At 35.6% G+C, this 27,535-nt stretch overlaps 1 protein-coding gene across 1 annotated transcript in view; it reads right to left on the minus strand.

Annotated features, from left to right (window-relative positions):
- The window catches only part of PXDNL (peroxidasin like), a 450,026-nt gene that overhangs the window by 259,374 nt on the left and 163,117 nt on the right, over positions 1 to 27,535 (minus strand). Inside the window, exon 2 of the mRNA XM_034650166.1 lies at positions 15,354 to 15,425. Coding sequence (XP_034506057.1) covers positions 15,354 to 15,425 — 72 coding nt within the window. The remainder of the gene's footprint in view (positions 1 to 15,353; positions 15,426 to 27,535) is intronic.

A 27,535-nucleotide genomic window follows, 5' to 3' on the forward strand; every position in this document is an offset into this window, starting at 1 on the left:
AAAAAAAAAAAGATTTTATTTATTTATTCAACAGAGATAGAGACAGCCAGCGAGAGAGGGAACAAAAGCAAGGGGAGTGGGAGAGGAAGAAGCAGGCTCATAGCAGAAGAGCCTGATGTGGGGCTCGATCCCAGAATGCCGGGATCACGCCCTGAGCCGAAGGCAGACGCTTAACCGCTGTTAAGCGGTTTCATTTTTCAAATGAAAAACAAACATGGAATAACATAAAGAATAGCTGAGGAAACTAAAAAAGAAGAACAATAATAGGGGCGGGGACAGGAATAGGGCAACCAGGTATTAGAACACACTAGTAAGCCTCTATAGTAACATTTGATGCTGGCATATGAATAGACAAACTAATGGAAAAAGAATAGAAATACAGTGCCTGGACCTTGGTTTCTAATACCATTCTCAAAAAGAAACAGAACAAAAACAAAACACAGGAGCAATGACTACTGGAGAAATGATTAATTCTAGAAAGTAAAATAGTGCTCAAAAAAAAAAAAAACACAATGATGGGACTGTTGTCTAAGGGATATAAGCACCGATGGAAAAAGTTCTCCGTGGCCAAAGCTGGAACAACTGTAGCAACAACATAAAAAAAATAATAGTCTGGATTATAACCCAAGCTATAAAATAAATATCCATAACTTCATACTGACATAAACAAATAATTCGGAAAGGAGAGACAAATCTACAGAAGAATTCTGAATAACTTACGTAGATGTCCCACGCTAAAGAAAGAGGGGACTAAGTTCCCACTCCTTAAGTATGAGCTTCATATAATAAATTTCTTCCAAAGAGTACAACATGAGAAGGGAGGAACAGAAGAGTGACTTTAGAATGAAGGAATCTGACAAACACGACCACAGCCAGGTGATCAAGGTCAACACCAACAGTCATAACTCACTCTTATAATGTGTATCCTTGAAAAGGTGTGATGATGACGGCACTTTGCCTTTGTGGTCCTCTTTCCTAAAACTCATAACCCCAGTCTAATCATGAGGGAAACAATAGACAAATTCTAATAAAAGGGCATCCTACAAAATGCTTGACCAATGTTCCTCACAACCATTAAAGTCTCCAAACACCAGGAAATTCTGAAAAACCGCCATAGCCAAAAGGAGTCTAAAGAAACAAAACTCAAGGTAATATGGTAACCCGGATGGGATCCCAGAACATCAGAAAGATCTTAGGTAAAAACTAAGCAAGTGTGAATAAACTGTGGGCTGTAGCTAATAATAATGTGCATACAATTGTTCCATTAACTGTATCAAATGTACCACACTAACGTGATGTGCTAAACATGGGAGAAGCTGTCTGCCAGAAGAGGAAGAGGACATATAGAAAATCTGTAACATCTGTTCAATTTTTCTGTAAATCCAAAACTGTTCTGAAAATAAAGTCTATTAGTAAAAAAGATGAGAAAGTTCAAAATTAACTCCAATGCCTATGGAAATTTAGTATATGCTAAAAGTGATGATCTTTTTAAATAAATGGTAGTATAACAAATGGTAACCATTTGGAGAAAAATAAAATTGGATCCATACTTCACAAGAAACACCAAAATAAGTTCTAAATGGACCAGGGACCTACATGTAAAAATATGAAACCATATGATCATTGAAAGAAAATGTGGATAAATTATTTTATGAACTCAGTGTGGGGAAAAGCTTTCTAATATGATTCAAAAGTTAAAAGCAATAAAAGAAAGGATATGCAAATTTAACTACCTAAAATTTGACATAAAAACTTCCATATTGCAAACAACGAAACATCTTAAGAAAGTCAAAAGACAAATGACAAACTGGGAGAATATATTTAGAGCAGACATTACATATAAAGTATTACTCTCTCTAGAATATAAAGAGTTAAAAATGAAGACAAACACTGAAATTCTGATATAAGAATGGGCTATGGACATGAACAAACAGTCCACAGAAAAAGATATTCAAGTGGCTTTTAAACACGTGAAAGATGTTTTAACTTCACTCATCAGAATGAAAAGTAAAACTACATATCATTTCTTACCTATCAGTTCAGCGAAAAATCAAATTCAAGAGTTTGATGGCTATTATCTAGATGAGACTGTATTGAAATAGACAATCTCAAGCATCGCTAGTGACAGTGTAAATTGCCCTGCTATAATAGGCATTAGGAATATCAAAAAAAATGATATATACAAGATGTACTCTATCAATGTGGATAATGTATGAGCAACTCCATTCATCGTTTTATTATTGCATAATATTTCACAGGAAAATGTTGGACAGAACCTTAATGCCATTCATAGGAGACTGGCTGAGTACATGTAAATCCACACAACGGAATACAGGGGTGCCACAGAAATACTTCCATGAAAACCTTTGTAAACTATTATGATTTCCAGAATATGCTATCAAATGACAAAAGGCAAGATTTGTCACCTTTTGTGTAAGACAGAAAGTGAAATAAAATACATATACGTACTTTTTGTTGTATTTATATATTCATATATTTACATATATATTTGTATTTTATTACAAAACAAACATGAGGAAGATAAAGCTGAAACCAATGGAATAGTTTGTGTAGGGTGTGGGTGCTAACAAGGTAGAAAAGTAACAGTAGGAATGAGATTTAATAGATCTTTTTCTAAATATACTTTTGACCTTTAAGACATGTACATATTATATCAAACAAGATTTTTTAAAAACCTAAAAATGAATGTAAACAGAAAAAAAATGAACTTAACTGTATAGCAAAGAGATAGCATACTCAGTGGAAAGAAATAATTGATTTGGGTAACTTTTAAATACAGCGCATTGACTATATTGTCTCAATGATACAAAAGACAAAAAGAGTTACAGAGTTACCATACACTTAACTTGGCATGCTGGCTATGATTTATTTGGTATAAATCTGGTATTTGCTATAAAGAATTCTGAACCTGTTTGAGTGTTCTGTAGAATATAGCAAATGAGTAAATACATTACTATTTTTGGAAATCAGGGGTCTCACAATGGGAGAAGAATATGTAAATGTGTAATGGGGGAGAATGAAGAAAAACCCTGTGATGTTGCATTTGAACTGAAGGTATCAGTATAAACTCATGACTATATAAATGTGTGTGTAACTATATATTTAATGACCCAGATTTTTGTTTCTAAATATTATTTCCCATTTAAAAGAAGCAGGATTCCTAGGCTATTTCTAGATCTATTGCAGAAAAGTTCGAAGTGACCTTGGACCACTTTGGTCCAGAGACCAAAGAAGTAGTCAAAGATTAGTGGGAACATGTCAGAAAAATGAAGATGCTGTTCAAAGGATTCCCATGATCAAATCTGAAACAATTTGGACATCAAAAAATAATGACGGGGGCAGATTATAACACAGGCAATAGAAAAAAATACCTGAGTGTATAATGACATTAAAATTGATGAGGGAGGAAACTCTTCTTACCGAGGAATGCTAACCAATAAATGTAGAAGGATGATAGAAAATTACTATTTTGCAATCTTCAATGTAATAACTGATTCCAGCAATGGATTCTAAACCAGTGGGTAAAAACTATTTGGGGAACAGTGTATATATGAGATCTCCAAGTATCACCCACATGATACTTATTACAAAGGGAAACTACCTTTACAATGGAAACATCTGGTGGACATCACATTAACCAAGCAATCAAACTTAGCAGTACTACAGCTGATCATGAAGAAATAATAAGACAGGGGTGCCTCAGTGGCTTAGTCGGTTAAGCCTTCAGCTTAGGTCATGATCCCAGAGTTCTGGGATCAAGCCCTGCATTGGGCTCCCTGATCAGCAAGGAGCCTGCTTCTCGCTCTGCCTCTGCCTGCTGCTCTCCCTGCTTGTGCTCTCTCTCTCGCTAGCTCTCTCTCTGTGTCAAATAAATAAATAGTTTTTTTTAATTTTAAAAAATAAATAATAAGACAAATTCAGATTATGGTCCATCCTACAAAATAACAGACTTGGATTCTTAAAATATATCAATGGTTTGAAAAACAAAGTGGGTGAGTGTTCTGGATTAAAGGATACTGAAGAGCCGTGATAACCTGACACTTAATGGGTCCTGGGCTGGGAGAAAAAACTACCTATAAATGAAATTTGAGGGACACTTGGGAAAATATCTATGTTGGATAATATTATTGAATCAAAATCAAATTTCTTAGGTGTTTGAAGATATTGCAGTTATGTAAGAAAATGTCTTTGTTAGGAGAAGCATAAAAATTTATGGAAGATGAAGAATCATATCTGCAACTTATTTGGAAGTGTTTCAGTCAATTAGAGCAAATACATAAATAAATGAATATCTATACACATATATATGTGTATGTAAAGAGAGAGAAATGCAAATGTAGCAAAATGTTAACAACTGGCAAATTTATGTGAAAGGTATACAGGTAATCATGGTATTGTTCTTTCGAGTTTGGGGTGGGTTTGAAAAATTAAAAAGTTGGGGGATATGTTAAAAAAAACTTAGAGGGGTTAAGTAACTCACCAAAATTCACGAAACTATTTGAAGAACAAAAAATAATAGCCACTTCTGACATTCTCCCCAAGGCTCTCTTCCAGAAGAGAAGAAGGCTTTTTTCCAGAAGAATGCAGGCAAACCAGAGGGGATCAGCCCTGGACTAAGATCTCTGTGTTTCAGTTTCGTCATTTAAATGACAGCATGCATTTGTTTTATTTCTGTGTTATAGTATAACCTTTGTCCTTGGTGTTTATTAATTATTGTTGCTCTCCTGGGTCTCAATTATCTCTCCTATAAGCATATTTGAATAACCCACTTGAGTAATCCATTTGGGTTATCCATAATTGAATTCGAGCCTGCTTCCCAAAGGTATTATTCTTATCCCTTTCATCCAGAAACTAGAAGGCTCAAACATGCTGGTGAGAGTCCTGCCAAGCTGCTCTGGAGGGAGTGAAATCCAGGGTCTTTAGGTAATAGATCCCTGGTCTTACCCTCTAATTCTTATGGCCCAGCAATACATAATGTTTACAAATTTCTTTTTAAATAAGCTCTTACCAAACTCTGTATTTAGGGGGAAAAAAAAGCCAGCCCTCTTCCAGAAAACTCTTTTACATTTGCAGGAGCAGTGTGGTTGGAATTTGTTTTAAACATCAAGAAAACAGAGAAGCTCCCATTGCAATTAGTGCAAAGGCAACTCAAGGAAATAAAATCACCAGATGCTTGATTTCACTTTGTACTGCTATACTGGTATAAAAGCCACATAGTCAAAATTGTTAATATTGTGTCGTGAAAATTTTAACTTTATTTTTAAAGCTCTTTTCCTTATTTCCCTTTTGTACTTATAATAAACTGGTAAAATTGTGGCTTTACTATTCTCACTATCTCTCAGAGATGCTGTGGTGAGCTGTCTTGCAAGAAGACATTCAATAGCCTCCTGTAGAGATGACATTGGACTCTGGTGGTCTCATCCTTATGACTCTAACTGTGTAATTCTTTTTTTTTTTAATTAAGTTTTTAATTTCAATTCCAGTATAGTTAACATACAGAGTTATATTAGTTTCAGGTGTACCATATAGCGATTCAACAAGTCTATATACATCATTACTCAGTGCTCATCATCACAAGTGCACTTTTAATCCCTTTCACCTATTTCACCCATCCCCCACCCCTGTTATGCTTTATTTTAAACGAATACTCTCAATAAAAGTTTTTTTCAACAAGAACATTTTTTATTTGAAGCATACTTCAGAAAACATGGTTCTAAAAGATATATATAAAACATTCCATCCAAGAAAAATAGAATACACATTTCCTCCAAGTACACACAGAAGAATCCCCTGGTTAAATCACATAAAAAGAGACATTAAAAAATCTTACAAATTTAAGAAGACTGAAATCGTACCAAGTATATTTTCTAACCATAATGGTGCAAAACTCAAAATCAACAATAAAACAAAGTATGGGCTCTGAGAAACAAACTGAGGGCTTCAGAGGGGAGGGGGGGTGAGGGATTGGAATAGGCCAGTGATGGGTATTAAGGAGGGCATGTGTTGCATGGTGCACTGGGTGTTATACGCAAGTAATGAATCATGGAACTTTACATCAAAAACTAGGGATGTACTGTATGGTGACTAACATAATATAATAAAAAAAAGCTGGAAAATCTACAATAAAAAATATTAAATATTTAATATGTAAATATTAAACAACACATTATTGCACAAGCAATGGGCCAAATAAGAAATCAAAAGGCAAATCAATATATGTCTCAAGACAAAAGAAAAAGAAAACACAGTATTCCAAAACCTACGAGATGCAGCAAAAGAAGATGTTGGAGTGAAATTTATACTATAAATGCTTGTATTAACAACAACAACAAAAAAGCTCATGTAAACAACATTACACCACAAGGAACTAGAAAAAGCAGAAACTTAGCTTAAATTTAGTAGAAGAAAATAACAAAGAAAAATCAAAAATGAATAAAATAGAGACTGGAATAAACAGTAACATAACATTGAAAGTAATGACAAGTTTTTCTAAACAAACAAACAAAATTGGCAATGCTTAACTGCATTAATCAAGAAAAAAAGAGAAACAACTCAAAAACCAAAATGAGAAATGGAAGAGAAAACAATACAATAGATAACCACACAAATACATAGTGTGATAATAGATTACTATAAACAATTATATACTAATAAATCAGATAACTTAGGGGAAAAAAAAACATAATTTCAAAAACACACAAGTTACCAGGATTGAATCATGAACCATGAATCCAAGAAATAGGATATCTTCTTAGACCAATAGCAAGAATGAAAGTTAAATTAGGAATCAAAAATTTCCCAACACAGAAAAGCCCAAAACCACAGGGTTTCATTAGTGAATTCTACCAAATGTTTTTTTTTTTAATTAATGGCAATGTTTATCAAAATTCCAAGTAATGGAATAGAGGGAACATTCCATGAGACCAGTACTATCCTGATAACAAGCAGGATAAAAACAATATAAGAACAGGGGCACCTGGGTGGCATAGTCGGTTAGGCATCCAACCCCTGGTTTCAGCTCAGGTGGTGATCTCAGGGTTGCGGGATTGAGCCCTACACTGGGCTCCACAGTCAGTGTGGCGTCTGCTTGAGATTTGTCTGATATAAGTATTGCTACTCCAACTTTCTTTTGACATCCATTTGTATGATAAATGTTTCTCCAACCCCTCACTTTCAATCTGCAGGTGTCTTTAGGTCTAAAATGAGTCCCTGGTAGGCTTTTATCCATTCTGACACCCAATGTCTTTTGATTGGAGCATTTAGTCCATTTACATTTGAAGTAATTTTTTTAAAGATTTTATTTATTTATTTGAGAGAGAAAAAGAGAACATGAGCTTGGGGATGGGGCAGAGAAAGAGAGAGAAGCAGACTCCGCTCTGAGTAGGGAGCCAGACATGGGGCTCAATTTCAGGACCCTGAGATCATGACCTGAACCAAAGGCAGATGCTTAACAGACTAAGCTACCCAAGAGCCCCTGAAACTAATTATCAATAAATAAATATTTATTGATATTTTATTACTTGTTTTATCATTGTTTCTGGAGATTTTCTCTGATCCTTTCTTATTGTTGTCACAGTGGTCTTTCATTTCCACTCAAATTATAAGAAACAAACTGAGGGTTTTTGGAGGGGAGGTGGATGGGGGAATGGGGTAACTGGATGATGGGCACTAAAGAGGGCATTTAAAGTAATGAGCACTGAGTGTTGTATGCAACTGATGAATCACTGAATTCTACCTCTGAAACTAATAATACAGTATATGTTAATTAAATTGGATTTAATTTTTTTTTTTAAATCAGAGAGTCCCCTTCAATATTTCCTGCTGGGCTGGTTTAGTGGTCATGAACTCCTTTAGTTTTTGTTTGGGGAACTCTCCTTCTATTCTGGATGACAGCCTCACTGGATAGAAGATTATTGGTTGCAGATTTTTCTTATTCAGCATTTTGAATATAGCATACCACTCCTTCTGGCTTGCCAAGTTTCCGCTGATAAATCTCCAGCCTGCCTATGGGTTTTCCTTATAAGTTAAGGACTTCTTTTGTCTTGCTGTTTTTAAGATTTTTCCTTTATCACCATATTTTACCAATTTAATAACAACATGTCTTGGTGTTGGTCTGCTTTTGTTGATTTTTATGGGAGTTCTCTGTGCCTCCTGGATCTGGATGTCTGTCTTTTCCCCCAGACTAGGGAAGTTTTCTGCTATTATTTCTTTAAATAAATTTTCTGCCCCCCTTTCTCTCTCTTATTCTTCTAAGACTATTTTAATGATCCCTTAAGTATGCCACTTGATATTTTTTATAAGAAAATGAAAATACTCATGTACCCACCACACAAACCAAGAAATTGAACATCTTCAACATCTCAGAAAATTCCCTCTGCCTTCTGCCAGCCAGTAAACCTCAGGCTCTACAATATAGAAAAGTTTGCATTTTGCTTGACCTGGTTTTGAACTTTTTATAAAAGAAATAATAATATGTGTATGCCCTCTTTTGCATCCAGTGTAATTCTCCCAATATTTCATCTGGAAGATTTATCTGTGTTATTGCATGTGGTTGTAATACATTCTTTCTATTTACTCTATAATATTCCATTGTGTGAATTTACTGCAATTTATTTATGGATAATTCAGCTTTTCTCCAGTTTTCAGTATTACAAATAATGTGTCTATCAAGTTCTTATACATAACTTTGAAAAACATGCGTACTCCTTTCTGCTGATTATATGCTTAGATGTGCAATTTCTGAGTCACCAGATCTATGTGTATTTAGTTTTAGCAGATACTGCCAATGTTCTAAAATAACTGAGCCACTTTACACTCCAGCAATTTATAAGAGTTCTATTGGCTCCATTGTGAGTATTTTGAGTGTTTTTTGTTGTAATGGAGGTGTGAGGTATCCTATTGTCATCTTATGTTGCATTTCCCTGATGCAAAGGGATATTGAATACATTTTAAGAGTTTATTGGCCATTTGGATATTATAATTTGTCAAATGGCTGTTCCAAGATGTTACGTATTTTTTAGCTGAGGTTTTTGTCTTTTACTTATTGATTTGTAAGAGTTCCTGATACAAATCCTTTATTGGATATACATAATCATAAATATCCCAGGTTGTGGCTTCTTTTTTTATTCATAAAGGTGTCTTTGGTAAGCTGAAGTTCTTAACTTTAATGAAATCCAATTTATCAATCATTTTCTTTACTGTTACAGCTTTTTGTGTCCTCTGAGAAATGTTTGTCCTAAGGATATGAAGAATTTTTTCTGTTATCTTCTAGAATCCTTATTATTTTTATCTTTTACATGAGCTATGATCCATCTAGAATTGATTATTGTATGTGAACCAAAGTAGTGGAATAGTGCCAAAATCTATCTTTTTTCATCATGGGTATCCAAACAACTCTACACCATTTACCAGAAAATTGTCATTTTCCACTGCAATGCAATACACATTTGTGACATCTCAGGTGACCATTTACATGTGGGTCTGTTTATGGACTCTGCATTCTGTTTCATTTGTTTCTTTGTCATTGAACCAAACACACACTTGTAATTTCTTTTATTTATAATAAATCTTGATATCTAGTTATCTTTCTACAATCTTTTTCTTTAATACTTGATTAGCTATGTGTGGTCTTTTGTAGATTCAGCTAATAAACTTTCACAAGACAGCCTGCTGAAATTTGACTGGGTTTGCATTGAATCTATAAATCAAATTGAAACAAGTGATAAGGTAACAGTATCAGGTCTTCCAATTCATAATCATGATATATGTATTCATTTATTTCAGATTTTTTAATTTCTCCCAGTAATCTGTTATAGTTTCCTCATAAAGTTATAACCTTTGTTGCATTTATTTTTACTTAACAAAATTTTTGATGTTATTGAAAATTGTACACTAAAAATTCCATTTTTGGAATGGTTGTTACTAGAATATAGAAATATACTTGATTTTTATATCAATAAATTGAGTTATTAATTTTAGTAGCCAATCTGAATATAATTTTGTATGTCATGTGTGCACAAATATGACATACGTAAATATTATTATTTCTCATGTCTGTTCTTTGTTCTTTTTACCTTTCTTTCCTTCTTTGGATTAATCAATAATTTTTATTATTTGGTTTTTCTCTTATTAACTTCTTAAATATAATTTTTTTTTATTATTCTTGTAGTGGTTACCCCAGAAATTACAACACATATACTGACCTAATTAATGTCTACCTTTAACTGATAATTTTAGCACTTTCTTAGCAGAGAAAATGCTTAAAGCGTTTTAATTCTATTTAACTTCCTCCTACATTTTGTCCTATTGTTATCATTTATTTTAATTCTACATATGTTAAATGCATATGTAGAAATTATTATAAGAAATAAATGGGGTGCCTGGGTGGCTCCGTTGGTTAATCAACTGACTCTTGGTTTTGGCTCAGATCATGATCTCATGAGCCATGAGATCAAACCTCAGGTTGGGCTCTGCATTCAATGGGGAGTCTGCTTGAAGTTTCTCTCCCTCTGCCCGTCCTCCCACTGGTGTGTGCTCACACACTCTCTAAAACAAATAAATAAATATTTTTTAAAAAAGAAAGAATTTAAAGTTAGTCCAAAAATTCCCCTTTATGTGTTTTTCATCGCATCTTACACTTCTGCATTTCCATTTTGCATCCTTTTCCTTCTGCCTGAGGGGAAAAAGAATTTGCAGGCTTACTGACTGCAGATTATCTCAGCTTTTATGTCTGCAAATGTCTGTTTGGGTTTTTTTGCCTTCATTGTTAAAGGCTAATTTCCCTGTGAAGAGAATTCAAGTCTTTCCATTATTTTTTTTTTCAGCAAAATGTCTTTCCACTGTTTTTAACTTTCACCATTACCATGGTTATTTCTTAAAAGATAATGTATGTTTACCTAAAAATATTTTTTAAATGACCCCTTTGTCTTTGGTTTTCAGCAAGTATACTACAATGTGACTGAGTGTAGTTCTTTGTATATGTAGCTTAAATAGTGTCATAAGGCTTCTTGAATCTATGACTTGGTATCATTTATTTTGGAGGAACATTGGTGCTTAAAATTTCTTCACATATTGCCCCTGTCCTATTTTCTTAGTCATCTTCTAATTGCATGTAGATATTTTTATCATGTCCCTGTCTTTTACTCTCTTTTCTGTGTTGTCCATCCTTTTTCCTGATTTGCTTCTATCTGGGTAATTTTTAATAACCTATCTTTCAGGACTCTGATTTTCCCTTCTGCAGTATTTTAATCTAAATGATTGAAACAATCCACTCAATTCCTAAATGGAATGATCTTTTAAGTTCTAAGAAAAACATAGTAATTTCTTCTTATCTGATGAAAATTTCTATCATTTCATTTATTCTCTTAAATATATTAATTCAAATTATTTTAAAGTCTATGTTTCATAATTTCAAAATCTTAAACAAACATAGCTTCTTTGGTTATCTTTTTTTCTCTCTTGGTTTTCCTGGCATGCTTGGACATCTTTCATTGAATGCCAGACATTGTGAGTGAAAAATTTTAAAGAGTTTGGATCATTTTATATTTTTCCAGAGATTTTATTTGTTTTTAGGAGGCAGAAAGAATACAGCAGGTCACCTTCACCCAGTCTAGGATGGTCCCTTGCTTCTAGGGCACAGCTCTTTAGGGGTACAAAATTAAAACCAGGGGTATTGGGGCACCTGGGTGGCTTAATTATTTAAGCATCTGACTCAGTTTTGGCTCAGGTCATGATCTCAGGATTGTGAGATCAAGCCTGCATCGCAGAGTCTGCTTGTCCCTCTCCCTCTGCTTTCTCTCTCTCTCTCTCTCTCGCTTGCTCTCTCTTTGTCCCTTTATAAAAATAAATAAATAAATAAATAAATAAATAAATAAATAAATAAAATCTTTAAAAAAAATAAAATAAAACCAGGGGTATTTATCAGGGGCTTTTTTCTGTGATGAGCCCTAAACTGTTTTTTGTTTCTCTGGTACATTGAAGTGGTCAAAATCTCTGATTAGCTTTTTAAGTCTTAATAGCTACTTTCTCCCTGGCTTCCTAGTACCCTCTCCCTATGTGTTTCAGTTTTAAGTTAGCAAGTGCCTCATTGAAATGGCTGGTAAAATCTTCACCTCACTATTCTGCAACTGCCTTCCTTCAGGTATCCTGGCCTTCTAGTGATGGTTGTCTTGGTGGTCTTAAATTCTGATCTTTGTCTTCCCAGTCCAATGAGACCGCCATGAAATCTATGCTATTGCTTCTCTTCATCCTCCATGCTCTGTATCTTGAGTTGACAAATGACCAGAGAAGGAAAAGTTGCACAGGTTTGAGTCAGCTCAATGAGCTTCCTTTCTTTCCCAGATTTTAGCTACTCAAGTCCTGGCTGCCTTTTTGACATCTTAACTTTCAAAGAGTTGCTTTTTGTATTTTATTCAGATCTTTGAGATTTTTTTTTTCATCTTATGGTTTGTATGATACTGGCTAGATCAGCATAAAGCCATGTGTGGTTATTTTTTCATCTTAAAAGCAAGTTACAAAGTAAAGAAGTTAAAAAGTGATCCAAGTGAAGTCTTATTACTAGTAATGGATGGAAAGCCAAATCTAATCTACATGTTTCTATTATCCCAGAAATTAATGCCTTTTTTAAATGTTTCTGCATACCTCTAACTAGAAAACTATGCTAATATTTACTGCAGGAAATTTTGTTCCCTTGCTACATCACAGAATAACTATCTTATATCTTAACTATCTTATATCCATAACTATCAAATATCTTAACTAAAGTTATGGCTACTTGCAGAGTAACACCTTTGGCAAACCATTAAACATCAATCCTTCAAAGTCTTGAGAGAAAAGAAAGCATTATGCCTGATCTTTAAATAAAAACAAATAAATGAAATAGTGACTGTTGATTCATCAGCATGATAAAAAGCACTCATAAAATGAAGCATAGAGATTTCTCATCACATTATATAAAACATAATATCATATCTTATATCTTATTTGAGAAATATTTTAAATATTGAGATTTTCTTACAAAATTTGGTAATTTGGTATTTTTTTAAACATATAACAAGTAACTCAGTAATTACACCAGCTAAAAGGTTTACTTTTCCCTAACGTTCATGAACATACCTGCAATATAATTATAACTCTGTTGGGTCCTCAGAACTCATTGAGCAATTGGGGCTTCACCCTACTGGTCTAGCATAAGATCTCTCCAATCCCAGCAGTCTTTCAGTGTCCCATTTCTCACCTCACTTCTTTCCCTCTTACACAACTTACTATTTAAGTGATCCATCATCTATTATTCTAGGGAACTAGCCTTCCTGAAAGCCATCATGAGAAACCATACAGCCCAGCAGTTAACAGATCAATGTGTGTGTGAATCCTGACTCTGCCCCTTTCTAGATGTATGAATGTGGGTAAATTACATTACAATTATGAGTCTCGGCTTCCTAACCTGTAAAATGGAAATAATAACATCTATCACACAGAGTGAAATGGAGCAAGAAATGGAGCTAATGTACATAAAACAACCAGTATAGAATGAGGCTTGTAATTAACACCGCAAATGATAATTATTTCATTTTGGGTTTTTAATAAAAATATTTAGACACAAATTAATAATAAGTATGGTTTCTACCAAATTGAAGAGGTGAACTGTTCTTTAATAATTAAAGTATTTTGTGCTATAACTCCAAAATGTGGCCAAACTGCAATAAATATCATCATTTTGCTACACTCCTCAAAAAACTTTTAATTTATATTGAAAGAAGAGATTTGATAACACTTGGTAACATTAACAATTTGATAAATTAATAAGAAATTTGGTTTTCTATCATCTACATATCTCAGTAGATAGTAGCTTGAACGCTTCAGTGATGGTGCTCCCCAAGCGTCAGACCCCATAGAGATACTCATTAAAATGCAAATCTTTGGGCCCCTCCTGAGAAGAGTTAAATCTGAATCTTTGGGGAAGAGGACTAGGCATCTTCATGTCCACAAGCTCTCCAGGAAACATTTTTAACTATTATGGTTTGAGAACAACTGCTTTATTGTTAAGTAAGAAATAAACCTTGCAGTCCTTACTTCCTTAGGCTTGCATCACCCCAACCAGAGATATTGTGATACAGTATGTGTATTCAGGCATCAGTTACTGGAAAGAATTCAGGTGGGAAAAGCACAGGTATAAAGTTATAACCTCAACCCTGAATTAGAAGAACTGTCTTGGGGGCACCTGGGTGCCGCAGTCGTTAAGCGTCTGCCTTTGGCTCAGGGCGTGATCCCGGCGTTCTGGGATCGAGCCCCACATCAGGCTCCTCTGCTGTGAAGCCTGCTTCTTCCTCTCCCACTCCCCCTGCTTGTGTTCCCTCTCTCACTGGCTGTCTCTCGGTCAAATAAATAAATAAAATCTTTAAAAAAAAAAAAAAGAAGAACTGTCTTGGCTATAATACGGTGATAAATTCAGCTAGGTTGAAAATATTAACTCAATTATGAAAATATTATGTCAATAAGATTAATGTACCCAAGTAGTTCCAACAACACTGAATATATTTAACTTCCAGTGATTTTTACCCTATGGATTAATCAATGCAACATAAATACTTTTAAATTTTGAGCAAAGTTAGTACCTGTAAGCCCCTGTCATCATCTCTCATAGCATTCTACTCTCTTCCATTATGCAGTTTGCCATATTTTTATTACACATGTTTTACAGTTTTTACAGTTGGGTCTTCGTTTACTGATCATCGGCAAGGTCAGACTATCTGCTATACCATAGCGGTCCCCTGTGTATTTTGGTCTGGACCCAAAGCCAGCAAACTGCTAAGCAGACCACAGATAATAAATATCTGTTGAATGAATAAAATGAATGTTTTACACATTGAAATTTTTTATCAGAGCTTAACCATAAAGTTGTGGCTTTTCCTCTAAATACATGATTTTAAAGATATTTGTGTTATTACAAATAAAGAGATTCAGCGGCGTGTTGGTGAAAGCATGGACTTCTTAGTCAAAAGACCATGAATTTTAATTCCATGCCTATTGCTTTGGCTATGGGACCCATAGACAAATTACTTAACTATTCTTTCTCTCAGTTTCTTCATCCTTGAAGCTTTCTAAACTAATAAAGTATAAATGACAATTAGATAAGTAGGAATATCTCTCAGATTCAGAAGGTAGCAAAAATATAGGCAGTGGAAAGAAGCAGAGAATTTCTGGTTACAAGAGCACTAGCAAGTTTTCACTCCCATCCTAGCTGTTCTTTCCTCTCAAAATGACTTTCCATGACAAACTGCAATCCAACTAGATTGTAATTTTAGAAACCTCACAGATAAGCGATAAGTACTCACAGAGTGTTCAAATTCTTGAGTTTCTTGAAGGCACTCCCAGGAATTTCTTGTATTCTGTTAAACCTCAAGTCTCTGGGAACATAAAAAGAAGAAGAAAGATTATAATATGTGGATTCCAGTGATATTATTTCCAGAAACTTGTAAACTAATTCTCCTTTTATAACCAAATTATGGCACTAAAGGACTAAACATAAGACAGAATTAGGTACATCATGCGCAGTCATTAGGTAAGTACATTGTTTATAGCAGATTATGCATATCAGGTGCTGTGTGCTAGTCCAAAAGTGCCAGACAAGTGCAACTAGCTACAGAGCTCTTCGAAGTGTTAAAGGCATTTAACAAAGTGTTAAAGACCATTTTCTTTAGGTCATATTTGTATGGTACTAAAAAATTCTAGATATGGCAACATGCCAATTGAGCATAATTAATTTGGACAATATCGATAGATCAGATGTCACTTATCAACTCAACATAACACCATTACTTGGGTTTAGGCAAAATTATTATTAATTAATTAATTTTTCTTCATAGTCCAGAAATATAACAGCCTTCTAAGGAAATATTAAAACAAGTCAACAAAACAATAAGTGTAAGAGAGACAAACAACATTCTCTTTCATCAATTAATACATTACTTTATTCAGCATGTAAATTATTGAGCACCAACTACATGCCACATATTGTGTTCAGTAATAGGGACACAAAGATGAGCAACATATGGTGCCTGATACTGAGCAGGCACAGTTGAGTTGATGATTACAAACAAATAATTACACACTAGTATATAAAGTATTAGTGGTACAACAGAGCAACAAACAAAATGTTCTGCACAGGTAGCCAACTTAGGTTTTGGTCTGCCTAGACCCTCTCTATCAGTGAAAGAAGAACCCACTCCACTGCCTATGATTTTGATGGAAACGTCAATCATGCACCCTTCAAGAGGGTGACTAAGGCCAGACAACTGTCTCCTTGGACACACTGTTTCTTCTGTGGGGAGCATATGACTCATGCGAAGCATATTGGGGGCATTCATGAGTGTTGCATAGCTATGAATAAAATAGTGTTATGTTCCTTGTCTGGGATCAGAGATTATGAAAAATGAGCATCTAGGGCTATTATTGTCCAGAGTAGAGAATAAAGCCAAGCAGAGACAAACAGGGCCAAAATATGGGAGAAGAAAACAAAGCCCTGCATCCAGCTGTGCCTGAGACCAAATTTACCTCCTGACTTTTTAGTTATCTAGGCAATAAACTGTCATTTTGATAAGTTTATTTGAGCTGAGTTTATATCACTAATGTAAGGAGCACAGGAAAAAGATGAAATAATTAGTTTGGAAATATGACACCCAAGGGAAATGATATTGGAAAAATTTTACAGAGCATTAGCATGTCAGGAAAACAAACAAACACAAAAGCAAAAACAAACAACAAAATATCTATTTCCCCTCAATTAATTTCTCAAAATAAAATTTTTTACCACCTTTAAGAAGTAGTTTATTTTAGAATAATTGATTCAAAAATCTTTATAAGATTACCTTAAAATTCTATCATTTTATGTTTCTCTTGACTTGACTTTGGAAGAATATGTACAATTTTATAGGAGCTTTTTCAATTAAATTTATTCAATTAAATCTTGATACCAAGAAATAAAAAGGATGCATGAAATTTTTTTAAAAGGTATTCAATTAAAATAACTCATTGTGAATACATGTCTTTGTAAGATGGAGTGCACTGCTTAAGCATCATACATTGTTATTCGATGTGTCTGTACTATATTTTTAAAAGAAACTTTAGAAATGATGTGAAATTCTCACTATAAATATATAAGAGATAAAGTAATATAAATCCAAATACCCTAGATCCTTGGTTTCCCTTCAACACAGAAGTTTTAAATTACAGAAAGGACTCTCCTCTCACATCAAACCATAAATTCTAATAGTCCTCCTAAATTGAGCTTCCAACAATACAAGAAGGGAGTAAACACAAAAGGATAAATCACATTCTTTTTTTTAGGCTTTGAAATTTTAAAAATTCAAAAAGGTACAAATAAGAAAATAATACTCTTTATTGTCCATATCCGGGATTAACAACTGCTTTCACTTGATATAGTTGCTTCTATTCATAGTTCCACACATTTTTATTTTGATTATACAAATCACATGTAAAAATATATTACAGGTAAATAAAAGTTTCTTTTAACCACTATCTTAATTTTAGCTATGTCTCCCTCTTCTCACATATAACCTCTCTCCTGAGTGTGATGCCTCTTTTCAGACACATACACATACATAGGGATGTGAATAAATATAAGTAAAATGTATACATTAAAAATATGAAAATAAACATAATATAGATAAATATAAATATTTAGTGTTTTTAAATTTACAGAAATGGCATTAAACTTCCTATAGTTTTTAGAACTTCTCTTTTTTCCCTCTCTACTGCATCTCTTCTGGGTGATTTCTCCACACATAAAGATCTCAATATTTATCCCCAACTCTTCTATAATATTCCACCATGCAGACAGGCCACAGTTCATTTATATATTCCCTATATTGGCAGCCATTTTGACTGTTATCAATTTTTTGCAACATTTACAAATAATATTTCAATAAACAAACACACATGTCTCCTTGTGCACATGAAGAAATGTTTCTCTGGAACATATTTAGAATTAGAATTGCTAGGTCAGTGTATGCACAGCTTCAGTTTTACAAAATGATGCCAATTCCAAATTTATTTTCGTTAGATACTACGGCAGTAATATATATAACAAATTAAAAATAATGTGAAAAGATTCTTGAACTAATCACCAAATTGCAAATTTAAACTTTTCACTGGATTGATTTAAGAGTCAAGGTGCTAAGTGTGTTGGTTATCAAAATTCCCTCCTGTCTTCACTAGTGAGCAAAACTAAGGTGTCCTGCCCCAAGAATAGTGTGGCAAAGTGTCTACAGTCCCAGGGGTTATTCAGAGGACTGTGAGATACATGACCCACGGTTCTCACAGCTCAGGAGGCCACAGGGTACTTCTCCCAGAGAAGCAAAGCACACTTAGAGACCCAAAGATTATTTCCCTATTGACTTAAACTCCCATAAGGCATATTCAAACGCACCAAAGTTAGCATGTTAACATTCGTCTTCTTTGCTAATATATTCTACCACATAAACTTCTGTAGTTAGGTACCTTATAAACTAAAACTCTAAGCATTGACTTCCCTTCCTAATTTGAATTGCTGCATTTTAAGATTACATATGGGGCATTATACAGTGCATTGTTGAAGGTAGTATTTACCATACCTTTTTATGAAATTACACTAAAAGATCATCTGAATTCAAATAAACACAAAATTTGGATCATACTGCTTTCTGTGTAAATAAGTTTATCCAAAAATATAATTTATTTTCCCATATTGCCTCTATTATGTTCAAGATGGATCACTAAAATTTTACCCACACAAAATTTGTCATTTATATAAAACTTCCCTTAACATAATTTGTAGCATTGTATTTTCACTCTGCATAGAGTGAAAATTGAATTTTTATATATCCTCACAAGTCATCCCTTTATGATATATGTAATATTGATAAAATAATATTCATAAAAATAATTATTATTTAGCACAATTTTCATCCCATTCATTGTTCCCTGGAATTCAATTTAGAAGCAACTTTAGGAAATGCACCAAGATGAAAACTGAGCACATGGTGCTTACTGGCAGTAGTTAAACATGAGTTTGTCTGTCTATTTGTCTGTCTGGCCTGCCTGCCCCCAGCTCTAGCTGCTAAAGCTGAAGAAGAAATGTTTAATGATTTTTATGGTGAGAAATTTGGAATTGATGTTTTTAACCAATAAAAGATGGGTTTTAGTTCAAATTCAATCCAGAAGATTCTCTTTCTAAAAAGAGTTTTAAATGATTCTCCCATTGGACACAGGGAAGAGAACAAGCATGGACAGACAGCAACGTGAACTAGCCTCAAATAAATTCGCATAGCTCAAGATCATGTTATTTAGTTCCTCCAGAAACAGGGCACACCACGCCCACATCACCACTCATTACACACCCTCTGGGTGGGTTAGATGGAGTTATACTATGTCTGTGTGGAAAAGTCCAGAGAAAGACCTCACAGAGCAAGAGAGAGGCTAGACCTTGCCCAGAGGTCTGAGGTTCCCAGTATATTTTATGAATGCCAAACATAGGGCATATTTTTTTTAAACATTAAACAAGTGGGTATTTAAACATAAAAAATAAAATTATCATTGTCCACAGATGGTAATCCAGTTTAAGTTGTAAGATGAATGCGATGGTCTTGAAAAACACTATCAACCTGCCCTGGGACTGAAAGCATAGGTCACTAGGAGATAAAATCAAAGTCTAAATTTGAGTTCTTGAAGGTGAGACCCAGGCTACACAGATGTCTGGCTCACTGTGGTGTGGGTCGTCCTAATAGTGCCCTAGTTGGAGATCGTCTTCAGGTTTATCGTGAGTAGATACCTGAGCTAAGGAGGCCCATTCCTAGCCATTTTAGCTAAGAATTTGGCACTGAGAGAGCAAAACAAATAAGGGAAACTCTCAGCACCAACTTAATGGACTGATTTCTGTCTGAGGGTGTTACTTGTTTTCTCACAAGTGAGATATATTCATTCTGGCAGAAAGCCTATCTTCATGAAAAAAAGATCAAGCAGATCTGTACTTGAGCCAAAAGCATTCCTGTTGAAGGCAAGGATGCAACTAAGTCACTGTAAAGTCAAAAGCATAAAACTCCAGAAACAATGTAAGCAGGTTCTTGTCTTCCCTTGCTTTCAGGAAGGACAGGAGGAGTGAGATGACTCCTGATAGCCCAGCTATCATCATCTCTTCCAGGAGCGCACACCTGTGCACTCCTGCCTGCTGTCTGTCTCTTGTGTCAAAGCCATGTGCATACTCTGCTCCCTGAAGCCAGGTTTTCTGTTATTCTGATCCTAACTCATACAGCTGTCCTGGCCTCCATCTCCTTTCTCAGCTGCTGTCCCATGTGCCATCCCCTCATCCGTGGTGTCTAGACTGCCCAGACCTTGGAATCAGGGGAAGAATGTAAGAGATCTTTCCACAACCTCTCCTGTTGCCCTAAAACATCTTCTTTTCCTTTCCATCTTACAGTCCTTTCAGGGTAGGAATTGGAAAAAACATTTTCCAGGCCTGAGGAAGAGCAGTTGGAGGACACCTGATTTCCAATCATGTTCTTTGATTTTCTCTGTTCACTTTCTGTCTGTCAAGTGTCAAGCAGCCAGAGCTTGAGTCTATCATCCATTGCTGTTTGTTGGGCCTGATGTTAACCTGTTATGAGGGGTAATTTATTTGTCAACTTGACTAAGCCATGATACCCAGATTTTGGTCAAACACCAGTCTAGATGTTGCTGTGAAGGTATATATTTTTATGTGATTTACACCAAAATCAGTAGACTTTGAATAAAGCAGATACCCTCCATAATGTGGGTGGACCTCATCCGATCACTTAAAATCCTTAAGAGAAAAAGATGAAAGTGCCCTGAGGAGGGGGGAATTCTGCCTCCAGACAGCCTTCACAGTCAAGCTGCAAATCAACTTTTCCCTGGGTCTCCAGCCTGCCAGTTTCCTCTTCAAAATTCAGACTTGATAGCCTCCACAAGACCATGAGCCAATTCCTTAAAATGAATCCTTCTCTCTTTTCTCTTGCTCTGTCTTGGAAAAATCCCATTGATATCCTCATTCTATTGGTTCGGTTTCTCTAGAAAATCCTAACATACCCAATATGACCCTCCTGGCTGAAGTGGAAATGATGGTGTCCATTCACTCCTTCATTTAGAGTAGCTTTTCTGAAGACATGGCCCACACTTGGCCAAGTGTCATCCCTTTTAAGGGAGAGGCAGGTAGTTTCAATGAATCAAACAGGCCATAGGTAAGAAAGGATTGAACACCTGGCCAGAGAGGCTCAACGAAGCTTTCCAAACCTGTATGGAATATGCGCAGTCACTGAAGGGCCTCCCAAGGTCAGGTCTTCATCTCAGAATTCTCTGAGGAGGGTGGCTCTGAGGGGTCTCCATTCCTGACAAGGTGCTGCTGCAGTGTTCAAGTGAAAATCATCACTAGCCATACTGAGACCACCAAGTGAGGAGCACAAGAAAAGGGCGGGTCTCATGTGAACATTGCCTTGGGTTGGTGCTGGGTAGATAGTACTGGCATTTTTCCTTCCCCCCCCTCACATGTTTGATACTTATCTATGTATCTTTAATAATGGCTAAAGTGTCTATACATAAATCACAACACTATAAAGACTTCAAAGATATTGGAACAACCTTATAATAGTTTCTCAATCTAGCGTCTTCATTTTGATCTTCAATGAAATTTCCAGCCCAGCTCCATGCTATTTTTCAGAAATGGATTATAATCACCTCTCAAACTATGAATTAAACCAAGCTGGACTGAAGCTCTTTCCACTGCACTTGTTCACAAAATCCCTGAGATGAGGAAACCAATTAAACAATGAGTCTTAAAGCACTGAGAGCCAGCAGGTGCTCATAGAAAGTTAAAATTGGAAGGTAACAGGGGAAAACACACACACACGCAAGAGTTAGGTTGTACTTTTCTCTAATACCCCAGTTTCTTACAAGAAACAAGTAGTACTATTATAATCTTGAAGAACTTGAACTTTTAAAAAGAAGTTGTCTTATAGATTAATTAGTCCAACCTCTGTCTCTATGTGTAAGACAGGAGGGAAAAGTAAAGGGGAGAGGAGAGAAGTGGAATACAAGGACGTATTCATCCTGGCTAAATCTTAACACTGCCTTTTCAAGGCAGGTATTAATATATTGATTTCAGAGCTGGAACATTCCATTCAAAACATTTCATTCACCTCAAAGCAAAGCAAGTGGCCATGGGGAATGGCTCCCAAGTGTGTCTGCTTACAAAGCAGGCACTGTCTACAGACTCCCACTTTACCTTAAACTCCTCCTGAGGAAAATAGGCCCAGGACAATGGAAGGGCACATTCATCATCTGTCAGCCACTGAGGACCAGAGGCTGTATCAGAAAACACTAATTTTCATTTTAGTATAATTTCCACCTCATTATCCTAAACCAAATTCCCACTTCCCTCAGACAGGGCAGTTAGCATTCCATTTAAATCCTTTGTCTTTCAGAGGTTATGTGGTTGGAATTAACAAACACCTTTTATGTGCACAAATGAGCTAACAGTGATAAGGTCAATGGAAGGTGTGAACCAGTCCAAGGTAAGTCAGTATGAACGCGAGCGTCCAGCTGCACTACTCAGGTCATTAAAAGCACCCAAATGTAAAAGAAAGCATTATAATTTTGAAGCACGGTGTTCCTGTCTGTGGAAACCTAAAGAGAACAGACAACCTGACAAAAACGGTTCCGGATTTTTTTCTTTCTTTATGTACCTGGTCCTTCCAGCAGATGTCACTAAAGGGCAGTCCTCTCTTCTAGGTCAAAGAAATGATTTCAAGGGAGATGAGGTGGTTTAATGTGTCCTAAATGTCACGGTGCCAGAAGGACTAGACTACAGGCTGAATAGTGTTCGTTGAATCCCATTCATTTGCATGTGAAAATAGCAGCCAGCAGCAAAGCTTCACTCTGAGGTGATAATATACCACATTGCATAAAGTAATGTCTTTTGGGGAATTAGAAACTGTGAGTGAATTTTCACACAAAACTCAAGTGTAATCTCTTGAATGTAAAGACATTGCTAACTGTGATTTAGGTGAAAATGTACTTCAAAATAATAAGATTTAACTTTTCAAATTAATTACTTAACATAATTCACACTGTTAGGATCATTATGATACTATGCAACAATTTTAACTGTTTCTGTCTCCTCTTTTCATGTTAAGCGTGGCTTATTCGAATGCCCCGTGCTTGGGAGAGTGGCCAAAACTATTGGATCCTGCTAGACAAGTATGCCACATGAGCCAATAAATACAGTCTGAAAGAACATTACAGAATCCCTGAGATCAGACTTGGTTATATTTTTATCTTGGATTACATTTATCTTGTTTGTCCTTCCTATTTCCTACTATTGGGTTGCTACTTTGTTCTGGGGGAGTCAGAAAGATCTCCCCTGACCTGGTTCTCCAACATGTATTTGATGACCAAGGACTTGTCAGGGGTAAGATTCACTTCTAGGGTGCCCTGTGCCACAGGATAAAGCTGATCTTATTTACATGTCACATACTAGCTCCATACCTCCCTGCCTTTCTCCCGGCACACTGGAGTGAAATAAGCCAAGCTTTTTAATCACATATTGGTCACACTGTTTTATGTCTACATATATGCACATGCTGTTCCTTTATCTGGAATGTCCTTCCCTTTCTTCTCTATCACACATTCAGGTACCCTGCAAGACAAGACGTAAGCATCACTTCTATGATGAAGTTGAAGGCACCGCCTTAGGAGCAGCCTCACAGTTGGTCAGAAGGAAGCTCAGCCAGTGATCGCAGGTCTGTCAACTGCACTATCTACTTGGGCATTTGTCCCTCTCTGTCAATGCCTAGACTGTCTTCCACAATGCAATGCTGGCATGAGCCTCCAAATCCATCCTTTATTTCCTCAGGGAAACATTCCTTGACAACTTCTCTCTGGGGTCCTATGTGCTCCTTCAAGGCCTTTGCAATGGGAGGGAGTTTAGTGTTGTGGTTAAGAGTGCAGGTTTCAGAGGCGCCTGGGTGACGCAGTCGTTAAGCATCTGCCTTCGGCTCAGGGCGTGATCCCAGTGTTCTGGGATTGAGCCCCACATCAGGCTTCTCCTCTGGGAGCCTGCTTCTTCCTCTCCCACTCCCCCTGCTTGTGTTCCCTCTTGCCAGCTGTCTCTCTCTGTCAAATAAATAAATAAAATCTTTAAAAAAAGAAAAAAAAAGAGTGCAGGTTTCAGAACCAAAGAAGCACACTGAATTTGGTCTTGGCCACTCTCTAGTCATGTGACTTTGGACAAGCCCATACTCTCTCTGGGGTTCCTCATCATAAAATGTGGACAATGATACTCAGCCCATTGTACTAAACATCATAATTCACACAAATCATTAGAATAGTGCCTAGCATGTGGTAAATGCCAGCAGTTGTAACATTACCATCACCAACATTAATTCTGTTATTATAACATTTTAAATGCAACATTGTAATTTTCTAATTATAGTGTCTGTGCTTCCCACCCAACACAGCTAAATTGGGAGCTCCTTCAGAGCAGGGGATATGTCTAAGTCTTCTTTGTATACATAGCACAAAGTTTGCATCCCGAGCACAAGTACTGAGACAGAGCATTTAATAATAACAACCACAATAGTACCAGTGGGATGAATCAGATATGGTCCATAATAGGCAAAATAGGAAATACTAGAACAAATACAAAATACAAATATAAAACAAATGAAAAGTTAGGTTTCAGTTCAGTTGCATATAAGACACTCATCAGCAGATTAAAAATCAACTTTTATAAATATTAGTAAAGACATACTCTAATTCAAATTCCATTTTTCAAAAAGAAAAGAGAAATTCAGTTAACTGAATGTATAGTTATTCCTCTATGAAATTAGACACTAACAATTGCAATTCTGTACCTGGGCGTCACACACCAGATTGGCCTGACTATTGGGAAATGTGACCTGTATGCTACAGACAATGACTGGAAATCAAATATCCATACAACTACTTCATACACGTAATTATCAGAGAAGCTGACAAAGACATTAGATTTTGCAATAGCCTCGACTTCTCAAATATATGATGTCTTTTTGGAAAATATATTTCTGTCTATAATTTCAGTAAATAATTTAACATTTTTGCTTCTATCTCCCATACCAAGATTTGCATGCCAATGATAAAAACTGAAGGAAAAAAGTCTAATTTTATTTCCAAAAGAAAGAAGCCTCTATATTTAGTATTATTTTTGCATTTGTTTGTCAACTCACTGAATGACTTTCTCCTTTATCATTTCATTCAAATTGTCCTGGCCCAGGCCATCTATGCACTCTTGATGGGTAAAGTCAATGAATTTGTTTGAGTTATCATTTTACTTTGTCTTTTGATGGCATTTGATAATGTTAACTCCCTTCCTCTTTAAGCCCTCCTGGATTTTCTCCTTTCTCTCCTAATAGTCTGTCTCAGACTCCTTTTCCAGATCATGTTCTTTTTGTTTGCCTCCTAAATGCTGATGTCTCTAAGGCTGTGCCTTCAGCCCTCTTCTTTCCCCCGTTAACCTTCTCAAGCAATCCTATCCACTATTTTGGTTTCTGTAAAACTATGTAAGAGCAAGGAAACATGAATGACATATGAGAAACATGTGTCTGTATATATACACATACATTCGTGTATATACAAACACACACATACCAAATCTCTACCTTTCTCTTAAGATATCTACCACATTCTCCATGCCTGATATTAATCCAGCCACTTGATTTCTGTAATAGAAACTTTCCCCAAGCCTTGCTCTGAATATCCACCCAGACACAAAATCACAAACCTAAGAACACATCTGTATAGCTTTCAGGTTCCCTCTGAGTCCTACCACGGGCAAGTCCTGTGGCCACATCATCACCATTCAGATAATCTGTATCCTCATGCATTCTTTATATGCCCCTTGCACGCAGCTGTGGAGGATTTCTGTAGGAAAGCAATCGTTTTTGTTTTGTTGTTGATTTATTTTAACCTTTCCAGTTTAAAATCTTTAAGTGGCTCGTCATTGTCAGCAGAGTCCAACTGGAACTTGTATGGTATATGAAGCCTTCCCTGATTCCCCTACTTGCCTGCCTTTCGAATACTTCTGACACCCTATGTTTTAGCCATGCCAAAGTACTTTTGATCTCTAGAACATCTCAAGACATATCATGCTTTCATGGCTTTTGTTTTTGTTTTATTTATTTATTTATTTACTTATGTGAGTATGCTGACTAACATAACTCTATGGCTTTCAACGTTGTTTTCTTTCTTTCTAGAATTCCTTCTCACCATCCTACCCTAGAAAACACCCATTCATCTTCAAGCATTATGCTTAATAGTGATCTCTTCTACACAGTCAAGAACCTCATTGAAAAACCTAATCATTACGATTGCCTCAAAATGAATAAATTCCTAGGAATAAATTTAACCAAGGAGGTAAAAGATTTGTACACTGAAAACTATAAGACATTGATGAAAGAAACTGAAGATGTAACATGAATGGAAATAAATTCCAGGCTTAATGGATTGGAAGAATATTGTTAAAATGTCCATACTACCCAAGGAAATCTACAGATTCAATGCAATCCCTATCAAAATTTCAATGGCATTTTTCACAGAAATAGAACATATAATCCTCATATTTGTAGGGGACTTCAAAAGACCTCACATAGCAAAAGCAATCTTGAGAAAGAACAAAAAACCAGAGGCATCACACTTCCTAATTTCAAGCTATATTACAAAGTTATTGTATTATAGTAATCAAAACAGTATGGTAGTGGCATAAAAATAGAGACCAAGATCAATGGAACAGAACAGACAGTCCAACAATAAACCAACACAACTAATTTATGACAAAGAAGTCAAGAATATACAATGGGGAAATGACATTCTCTGTAATAAGTGGTGTTGGGAAAACTGGACAGCCACATGCAAAAGAATGAAATCGGACCATTATCTTACACCATACACAAAAATTAAGTCAAAATGGATTAAAAACTTGAATGTAAGGCCTGAAACCATAAAACTCCTAGAAGAAAACAAAGCCCCTCAACATTGGTCCTGGTGATGATTTTTTTTGGATTTGAAACCAAAAACAAAACAACAAATGCAAAACTAAGTAAGTGGGATATATCAAACTAAAAAGCTTATGTACAGCATAAGAAACCATCAACAAAATGAAAAGACAACCTATTGAATAGGAGAAAATATTTTCAAGTCTATCTTGAAAGGGGCTAATATCCAAAATATACAAAGAACTACAACTCAATACCAATAACTAAACAAACAAACAACCCAACTAAAAAAATGGGCAGAGGATCTGAATATTTTCCCAAAGTGGACACAGAAATGGCCAACTAGTACTTTAAAAGGTGCTCAATATCACTAATCATCAAAGAAATGCAAATCAAAGATACAGTGAGATATCACCCATCACCCACACCTGTTAGAATGGCTGTTGAAGAAGAAGAAGAAGAAGGCGGAGGAGGGGGAGGGA

The sequence above is a fragment of the Ailuropoda melanoleuca genome, unplaced genomic scaffold, assembly GCF_002007445.2.
Source record: "Ailuropoda melanoleuca isolate Jingjing unplaced genomic scaffold, ASM200744v2 unplaced-scaffold11384, whole genome shotgun sequence".
NCBI classification, from domain to species: Eukaryota; Metazoa; Chordata; class Mammalia; order Carnivora; family Ursidae; genus Ailuropoda; species Ailuropoda melanoleuca.